General features: G+C 47.6%; 1 protein-coding gene across 1 annotated transcript in view; it reads left to right on the top strand.

Annotated features, from left to right (window-relative positions):
* Window positions 1-772: 772 nt before the first annotated feature.
* ZNF618 (zinc finger protein 618) overlaps window positions 773-9,833 on the top strand; it is a 174,302-nt gene continuing 165,241 nt past the window's right edge. The window contains exon 1 of the mRNA XM_074161371.1: window positions 773-873. Coding sequence (XP_074017472.1) covers window positions 773-873 — 101 coding nt within the window. The remainder of the gene's footprint in view (window positions 874-9,833) is intronic.

Raw genomic sequence — 9,833 nt, 5'->3', positions numbered from 1 at the left:
AAGAGCCTGTTTTCTTGCAGTGACAGGCCCATAGAATATCCCAAAGGGGATTTTAACAGGCTAAAGTGCTCCTTGTGGTCAGAAAAATTAGCTGGCTGCGTGCCACAGTTGGGGTTCTTTGGCTGGGTTTGTTTCACCTGCTCGAAGCTCTTTCCTGCCACATCTCACAGGGAGGTTCCCCCTGGGTGCAAGACGGTGTGAAGGTCTGCCCCAAGACGGGGACAGCTATCGGTCCTGGAGGATTTCTGGACTTGTCATACACACTACCGCTTGGTTTCGTGGCAGTTTATGGTATTTTGCCCCCACGCTGGGCAGGGCCGGGGTTTCAGTGGGGGGTGAAAGAAGCGGCAGGATAGTCGCAGGCTGTACTGCACTCCCTTCTGCATGACACCGTGACCAGTGGTGCTACGCAGGAGCATGCATACTAATTGTTATTATTATCATAACCCAGGGTGACAGGGAAGACTCCACCATTAAATAACAAGCTGGGTTAACTGGTTACTAGTCCACTAATTAATGGATAACTAATGGTAATACGTATTTATTCCCATTTCTCAGTAAACACTACTTACATTTCTGCAGCTGATGCTTCCATCCACCAGGAAAGCACCGAGCTGAGCTCCTGTGCTTGCACAAACACTGGCAGACCTGCCAGGGCGACACGGTGCTGGGTTTCCCTGGCTGTCGTCACCTTCTCAGGGCTCTGTGCTCTTGCCTCTGCCAGCTGGATACAGCATGTGCGCCAGCTGGTGGGGTTTCCAACTTCTCGGAGATGTGCCTCCATCTGAGCTTCTTGCCTTCTGCTGCGTTAACAGTAGATGGAGAGCTGGCTCGGAGGTTCTCTGTGGTCCAGGCTGTCACCACCGGGCTCAGGTGAGACATCCTGAGGTGGGCCATGCCCCACTGCATACAGCATTTTGCTTATATCTCCACTGATGACCATATACAAGTCAAAAGGGGCCTCCTTGGGTGGAGGTAGCCAAACGGCGGCTGCTTTTGCAATATCGTCTATTTGTGATGCTCTTTTCAAACACCTCCCTGCTCTCCCAGGATGCCAGCTGGGACAGGCTCTCCTGCACTTTCTCCTGCTGGTCTTTTAACTCAGGGCAGCATAAATGTCCTGGCAAATGAGAACCTGGGGAAGCCGGTGGATTTTGACCTGTGCTACCTGCAGTGTCTTACCTCTCGAGCTTGAGGCCAGCAAGTGGGCACTGTCACCGCTCCTCTAGTTTTAAGATGAAACCTTGTGAGATTTGGGACTCAGCACAGTCTGGAGCCCGTCCCACCAAGGTGCGTGTCTGCAGTGCTGAGGAAGGTAGTTAAGTCCAAGGTATATCCTGCTCTTTAACATCCCCATGGCATGAGGCAGTGCTCAGCCAGTACGTTCTTGCCCCAGAGCTCTGCAGTGTGGGCATCTACCACAGCATTGCAAAGCCCACTCTGAACTCCAGGTGCTGAATTTCATGCACTGGTGGTTCTCACGAGATCTCTTGAGTAGTACCTGCCTATTGAGCTCCTCCAAGTGAAGATCCTGTCACCTCCAGCCACTTGTCCCTCCCTGTTTGTCCCTCCCACTGCCACTCTGGTGGCAGAGAGCAATGTGTCACTTGCCTTTGCCTGCCATGGGTTTGGGGGTGACCCCACTGCCCCTGCTTCTAGCAGGGCTGGGCGATGGGCAGGAACCTGGGGAAGTGGCCACATTTTTTGCCACTTCAACCATTTGAAAGCGAGCTCATACCTTGCGAGGCGGACAGGGAGAGCTGGGGGAGCAGCGGGAGGGGGGGGACTACACAGACCATCTGAGCGCAAGCTGCTTCCTGCATGAGTTGGCTCAGCAGAAAGCAATATTTCGACTGAAACATTTTAAACTGCAGTGGGCATGAAGGGTGTGAATTATCTGACTCACAGCAGATGCCTGGTGCTGTTTTAAGCACCTAGATGTTTGGCAGGGTTTCCTCTCGACTACCCCAAACACCAGCAAGATGCTGCTTCTGTGAGTGACTGCGTTTAGCACGCTCTGTGCCGAAAGATGTCCACGCCGTCTGCCGCGGGCTGGCTCTCCGCACACAGCCCAGGGTGAGACCTGCTGAGACTCACCTCCTCGAGGTGTCTCCCAGTCCCTGCTAGTTTCCCAGCCACCTACCGCTGCTTGTCAAAATAGCCATTTCTCCCCAGATCATTTTTTTTTTTTGCTTTAGAAGTGCCTTCTTTTTTGCTTAGGCTGCAAAAAAAAAAGTGATCTTCTCCCTGGACAAGGCAGGCTTGTGCCTTCCCAAGGACGCTCGGCTCACCAAGAAGGCAGAAGCTGTACTTGTGCCCTCCACGGGGTGAGTGTGTGACACTAACCGACCGTCCCCACCCGGCCCCAGCGGTGGTATGGAGCCTGGCTGCAGGAGGGAGGGATGCCCAGCGCACAGCGATGGCAAAGCTGCACCTGATCCTGAGGCCTCCCTCCTGCCACGGTACATGGTGCCAATGGCTTGTGGAGCTTGTCTCATCTGTGAGCCCTGGGAGACACTTCAAAGGTCTGGCAGAAGTGGCTTATGTCAGGCGTGATGGAGGAGGAGTGTGTGGAGAATAGAGTACGCAGGAGACTGCGTGTCCTTGTGTCTGTGGTCTACTGACTTTTGACCACCTTGTGAGCATCTTCTATGTGCAAATTGCTGCTGGTGTCCCCATGAGGCAGACTATTTGGTCTGCATGGGAACCTAGACAGCCGAAAAGCCTTTTGTGGGCCAGGTGGTCGATACATCTGGATCTGGATCACAAACAGGCATCAAGTTTGAAAAAGTCATCTCTGTCAACTGGGAGAAATTCCACCCAAGACAGTTACACACACAGGCACTGAAACATGGGTGTATAAACCTCTTCCCTGATTTGAATCGTTTGGGGCTCTTCCTTTCTAGACTGAAATGACATAGATGAAGATCTTAAGTACGTGGTCCTTCCTGCCATCAACTGCCTTTCCCAAGTTTTGACTGAATTTCTACTTAATGAATCCAGCTTTGTCATTTAGGGGATGTTCCGGCAATAAGATATGACAAGGTGTGAATTATAGTACAATAATTCATGCCTGGAGCATTGTCAGGCACAAGGCTGAAAGCCGAGTGCCGTCCATGCAACTCAGCGTGAATTATTGCACCATAATTCAAGCCCTGAGGAAACAATAAGGGACTAGCCAGAGACTATCAATATGAAAAAAAAATGGGTTAAATATATTAATTTTATTTAGGTTGCTGGATTAAAAGGGAAAAATATGCTCTTTGCAACATTCCTTTCTGCCTGTCCCCATGTTTTCTTCACAGAGAAGTCAAATTAAAAAAAAAAAACAGTTTAATGTGAAGTGGGAGAGAGGACAAGTTGTGGGCTCCTTGGGGGAGAGCGATCAGCTGTAGGCAGAGCAGCTGGCAGCTACCTGCTCATTTTTCCCCATTCCCTGCTTTAAATATTCAACACCTGTCACTGGATCCTAAAGCACTTTACAAACTTAGCCCAAAGTACGAACAGGGATGGCTTCGGCTGCCAGGGAAACGGGGCAGAGCTCCCAGGAGGGGACAGAGGGCGCAGACGGGAGCATGTTGCACGAGATGGGCCCTCAAGTGATGGTTGGTCACGCACAACATAGATGTGCTGGGAGCTGTGTCTCCTGCTGGACCTGAAGCTGACCTTTTCCTTCAACCAGGCAGAAAAAAACCCCAGCGACCCTGGAAAATGGGCTGAGAATCTGCAGCAGCAAAAGGGACATCTCAACAGAGCCCCTGCCTTGGGTCAACTGTTGGGCTTCTTCCGTTTGTTCCTGCTTTTGATGCCCAGCAGGGTAAGCAGCAGAGACTCTAGAAAAGGGTTTGCTGAACATTTTAAGGGCTGGTTTTGCAGTTTTTGTATAGTCAGTCCGTAGGAGGTCACACTTGTGAAATCTTTTTTTTTTTTTTAATCTGAGAAAACAGCCCTCAATTTTATTCAGCCTTTCCTAGGAACACGCTACAGTTCAAAAATAAAACACCAAGTTTTCCAGGGCTCTGTGAGAGGTGATCTGCCACCAGGAGCCCCTAAACCTAACTATTTTGCAGTAGACATGATCCAGCTTGCCCCTGTTTGGAGGCTACAAATCCAAATGCTCTAAAATTTCCTTCCAGGATTTCTTCTGTTGAACAAGGAGGTAAGTCCTCACCCTGCAAGGTGTCCTTCTCTCCAAATGACTCTTGGTTTGTTTGTAAGTGTGTCTCCAGCCCCTCCTCCACAATGACAGACCTGGGACAGCCCTGAACAAGAGGAAGCCCTCTCCTTCCCGTCTCTGAAACCAGGGCAGTTGGTGATTCAGGGTTGGTGCTGACTGTGGTGGACCTCGAGTGAAGGGCAATTTAAGGTTATCCAGGGCAAATTTGAAGTCATCATTTGGACCTCAGTTGCCCAGTCAGTATAGATCTCATTTTGAAATGTCTCCAGGTTAATCGATTGCTGTTTCAGACAGATATTGATTTTCAAATAACTATTCTAATTATTTTTCATCTAGCTACCTTTCTGTCCCTCTGCCCAGGCGATCTGACAGTCTTGAAAATATTTCCTTGCAGAGTCCCACACGAGAGGCTGATTTTTAGTATTTCCATTTGACAGAGGGACACTGAGATACAGCGATGCTCAAGGGCAGAGACCCAGCTCTAACTCTGCCCCTGGAAAGGACACAGGACCCACCATGATGTCTACCAGCAGTGGAGCAAGGGACAGCCCCACATCCTCTGCCACAGGGCTGCCAAGCACCATGCAGTATTTGTCATGAGTAGAAGCGGGTGACGTGTCCATGTCAGCTCTTTGAACACCCAGGACAGATGCTCTGCATGTTGGTTTCCACCGTCCCTGGGAAGACCAACCTTCTGGAAGCTGGAGAGCCCAGATGATCTCAGCTGCTCCTCACCCACTGGGATTGAATGCGTCCCTGTCCACATTTGGACAGAAAGCCTCAGCAGATTCACCCAAGCCTTCAAGTCTGCAGGAGATAGCAGCTCTGTTCCAGCCCTGGTTCTGCAGATAACAAAGGACTCCTTGTGAAACTGGGTATTGCTATCACAGATTTATTTGCTATTTTACTTACAAAGCTATTTAAATATGCCAAACAGGAATGGAGCTTCTTTCCCAGGATCTACACAGATATAAGATGCAATCTGAGCTCCAAAGACTAGAGACAGTCAGTCTTTTTTCAGTCTAAAACCAACCAAGAGGAAATAATAATGGACAGAAATATAATGACAATGTTGATTTAAAAGTCAGTTGTATTCAGTAAGATTGATTTTTTAAATCACCAGTTTTCATTGCACTTCTCAAAATTTTGCATTACCCTAATTGATCAAAAATATTTCAAAACATCTTTATAACTTATCACGTTACAAGTAGGCTTGTAATGTGATAAGTCCCCTCCATTATTGTGGTGGGGACACAGTTTTGAAGCTCTTCCATTCGTGCCCACAGATTTGTGCTTGCCTGGCATTGCACGATGAGGGGGATGGATAAGTTGGAGGGCCTTACGAAGGGTTGGAGGATCTTCATCATAAGAAGAAATGCAGGGGGTCATGAGCATATGGAAGCAAGACAGGAAGGAATATAAAGAGAAGAAACAGTTGTGAGAGCTTACCTGGCCATAAATTAGAGGACATGGCAATTTTCGCTGTTTTGATAAGCTTATTTGCATGTCCCCAGTGCAGTGTGTCACTAACATTGTGGGGAGCGGATGGTTGTGGGCTGGTCCGTGCCATCGTACCCCACGCTGGGGGCATCGGTCTGCGGGGTATCAAAAGAAAACTTGCCCTTTTCCGCGGGACATTGCTGTGGGAGGTGAACGCGGGAGACCTCCTGCAGGCAGTAATAAAACATCAGTGGCATCTCTAAAATTTATATATGATAATTTTCTAACACAAAAAGGATGGCACCTAACGTGAGGTAATTCTATTTTAGATCTTATTATGATGGATAAAGATGAATTGATCACTGAACTAGAAATCGGTGGTTGCCTAGAGACCAGTGATCATGACCTGATTACATTAATTATGGGATAATAAAAGACAGTCCCAAGCAGTAATATATACCTGGTGCTTCTCCCTGGATCTGTGGAGCTGAATAAAGAGATGAGTGAAACTCACTGGGAAGAAAAATAAACACATAAGCAAATGAGTGAAAAATGAAAAGTTCCCACTAAGAGTTGACAGCCTGGCAAAAAAGTTGTATTTCTGCTATAATTTTAAAAGAATGGTGGTTGATTTTTTGAGATGTTTCTAGGTGAAAATGAAAGCAGCAATTAGAAAAAGCAACAGCATATAAAGAATGGGAAAAGAGGGGAAAAAACTAGTAATCAAGATAATTTAACATTTCTGAGTGGTAGAAAATTGATAAGGGAAGCCAAATGCATTAAAGAAAAATGTAGCTGATGAGTTATAGATAATAGGGACTGTTATTACCAACAAGAAAAAGAACCCTAATTGTGGTATATACCGACTACTTGAAAAAGATGATAAAAATGATAAAATTAGATCATAAAATTAATAACAGTGACACAGAGAAGATCCAAAAATGTCAGAGTGTCGTTATCTTGGTCAAGCAGCTCATAAGCTCCTCAAGGCATTAGAGGAAGCTTAAATTTAGAGAATCTACAAAAGACTTTTTTCCTTTGCGGGCTTTATGGCAGTGCTGCGAATGGTACCTTGCACGGGGCCTGGACTCTCAGAAATACGGCATTTCCCACCCTTCGGTCACGGTTGTGAACCAGGCCACAGATTGCCATTTTTCCTGAGCTTGTCCACTGTCATTGTAGTTACAGTATGTAAACACCATGTCTTTAAAAATCATGGCAAATTGCCCTTTCTTACTTTGTGTAGATTTTATCTAGGGACAGCTGCTGGCTGGTGGCCTGCTCTTGCAAAACATTTTGTAAAAAGCAGACAAAATTATGATTACTTTTAATCTAAAACCACGATTATGTGTATAACCACCATTATAGAAATAGCTGAACCGCTCGCAGTCTCTGGTGTATTCATCCTCGCAAGAAGCACTGAAGTGGAGAGCAGGACTGGAGTAGTCTCCACTATGGCTCACGTGGATGAAACGGAGGGTTTGTCTACAAGTAGGACGGGTCCCACTCCCCGTGAAGCCACAGCTGTGTCACCGCCAGCTGTGTCCACGGCCAAGTGTCTACCTGGGCAGAGGGTGGGATGGTGATGGGGTACGGGGCCCTTGCAGGTGTTTTTAGTGGTGTTCCCACACTGACCCAGCATGAGCCAACAGCCCCCGGGCACACAAGGAGCTTGCAAAATGGTTCAATCTGTAAAGCCCACAACCACATCACCCTCCCACTGTGGTGATCGTACAATTGTCCTCCTGCAAAACGAGTGGAGTCAAGGTGAGTCCCGCAACCACAGACAGCCACAGCTCTCCTTTTAAGTGAAAATTTTACTGCTGCCTTATTTATTGTTTGCATTTCTACAGTATCAGGAGACCCTTGTGGGACCAGGGCTTCCTTACCAGCCGTTGCACAAACATCAAATAAGATGGTCCCCGTCTCAGAGAGCCTCCAGTTTCTCCTGCAAGTGGAAAAGGAAGAGAGACAACTGCTTCAGAAATCAGCTGCATTTAGTGAAATTTAAAGTTGCTGATTTTTGCCAACCTGTTCAGCTCTCTGGATAATCCAAATGAATCCAAAGCATTTCAGAGCAGGTTTCAGCTCCGCTTGCCGCAGGTGGAGCCAGTAGCAATGCTGTACACCTTGGACCGGTGGGACAGGTCTCCTGAGCCTGATGGACCTCCCTGCTCAGAGGGAGGTTTTCAACTCAGCAGCTTTGGGGACCTTGAGCTTTTGGTGCCTCCCCAAAGACATCATCTACGGGCCTGACTTTTTAGTAAATACTGAGATGTGCTGGTCTCCACTTGAGTAAACTGACCTGATGCTTGTGTTTTGGAGTCATGCCTTTTTCACAGAATCATTTTAGGTTGGAAAAGACCTTTAAGAGGTCTTTAAGAGGTCTCTTAAAAGACCTTTAAGAGAGAAAAGACCTTTAACATCATCGAGTCCAACCATGAACCTAATGCTGCCAAGCCCACCACTACACCATGTCATCACTAGGTGCCACATCTACCTGCCTTGGCAACACCCCTGGCAGGGGTCCCCAGGACAAACCCGGGGGCAGAGACGCGGAGAGCGAAGCTTCCCGGCCACGGGACGGGGTGATCCCTGTACACACGCTGTGTTGGCGCCTCATCCCCTGCGGGCCCGGGCAGGTTTATAAACACTGCTCATGGCTTCCGAACTCATCGCTCCGTAGCGCTGCAGGGGCAGGAGAGCCCCAGGGCCCTCGGGTTGGGGGGGCCGCAGCCGGGGGGTGCAAACCCCGGTGCCCAGAGGCAAGGGACCAGCCTCGGCTCAGAGGCTGCAGCTCAATTTCAGCCCTCGATTCGTAATTCGCCCCCTAGAGGCGGCGGGGAACCGCCGGGGGCTGCCCGCCCCGTCCCCACCCGCCCGGCGCTGCCCCCCGGCCCGGAGCATCCACCGGGGGGGGTCTGGAGCAGCCATCGGCGGGGGGGGGGGGGGGGGACGACTCCGGGCTTGGCGCCGGGAAGTATTTGCCTTGCTCTGGAATGGAAAATACAGGTTTCCAGAATGCCAAAAAGGTAATTTAAATGTTAAAACATTTGTGATTGCATAAATTGCATGTATTATTCCAATTGAATTGTAGTGGGATTAATCTGACCTTAATAGAATACTACTAATAATTTATATTATTATCTTTAATAATATTAATTCTACTTAATTTTTTTCCATTTACTTTGTTCATTTAAGGGCAGCTCCATTGAGCTCTGGAGCATTTAGCTCTTGGTGTGCGGCAGTCACTTATCATTTGCACAAGTGGGGATTCCACTAGGCAATTTTCAGAGAAATAAAGATCATCTTTCACTGAAAGGAACTTTAAAAAAATTATAGTATTAAATGAGTAGATATTAATGTGTCATATTTAGAATATAAAACAACCCATAATCTGTTCTGAAGTCTCTTCCACCTAAACATATACTTTTTTTCCTTCTAGAGGGATCTTTTATTCTCCTGTTTAACTTATTAGGCACTACCATTCTAACTGTTAAAATAAAATTGTTAAGATCATAATGTCAGGGAAATAAAAACCTTGGCAGTATGATAGTGCCTTCTGAGCAGAGCATCACAGTTTGTTGGTGATGAATTGGAATTGCGCATTTCATTAGAATTTATATCACAAGCCAAGGGATGAAGCATTATTTCATTAAGTATCTTGAAATTTCACCAACCTAATGAAGCTGTCAAAATTCTATTAATAAAGCACTGGAAATATTTATTTGTTTGTTTGTTAGTATGCATTTGCCATTATTTAATGTTGTATTTGCAATTTGTTAATTTACAAGCACAGGCTCGGCGGTGCACGGGGAGGACGAGCGCCGAGGCTGGGAGAGGGGCTGGGGGCGAGGGGCTCCTGGTTCAGGGGGGGAACCAGAGGGTCCCGCACGGCTGAGGAGCTGCTTCATCCCATGGTGGGATGGGGCCACCAGCCCTGCTTCAGAGGAGTGGCAAAAATCCCAAATTTCTGCGCACTGCTGGGGCACAGGTGCTCGGGGAAGGAACGGGACTCTTTATCGGAGGTGATGTTGTCGGGGAGCCAAGCACGGTTCAGTCAAGGAGAGCTACAATCCACCACTTCATTTTTAAAATGCATTTTCAAATGTGCCCTCGACTTACTCAATTTTACCATTTTTTTTTTCCTTAGTTCATCTCTGAGGGGTCACAAACTTCAGTGAGAGCTGAGTAATGTCAGAGACGATCACCATGA

The sequence above is a fragment of the Numenius arquata genome, chromosome 19 (genome assembly GCF_964106895.1).
Source record: "Numenius arquata chromosome 19, bNumArq3.hap1.1, whole genome shotgun sequence".
NCBI classification, from domain to species: Eukaryota; Metazoa; Chordata; class Aves; order Charadriiformes; family Scolopacidae; genus Numenius; species Numenius arquata.
This window is presented reverse-complemented; position numbering and strand designations above follow the sequence as displayed.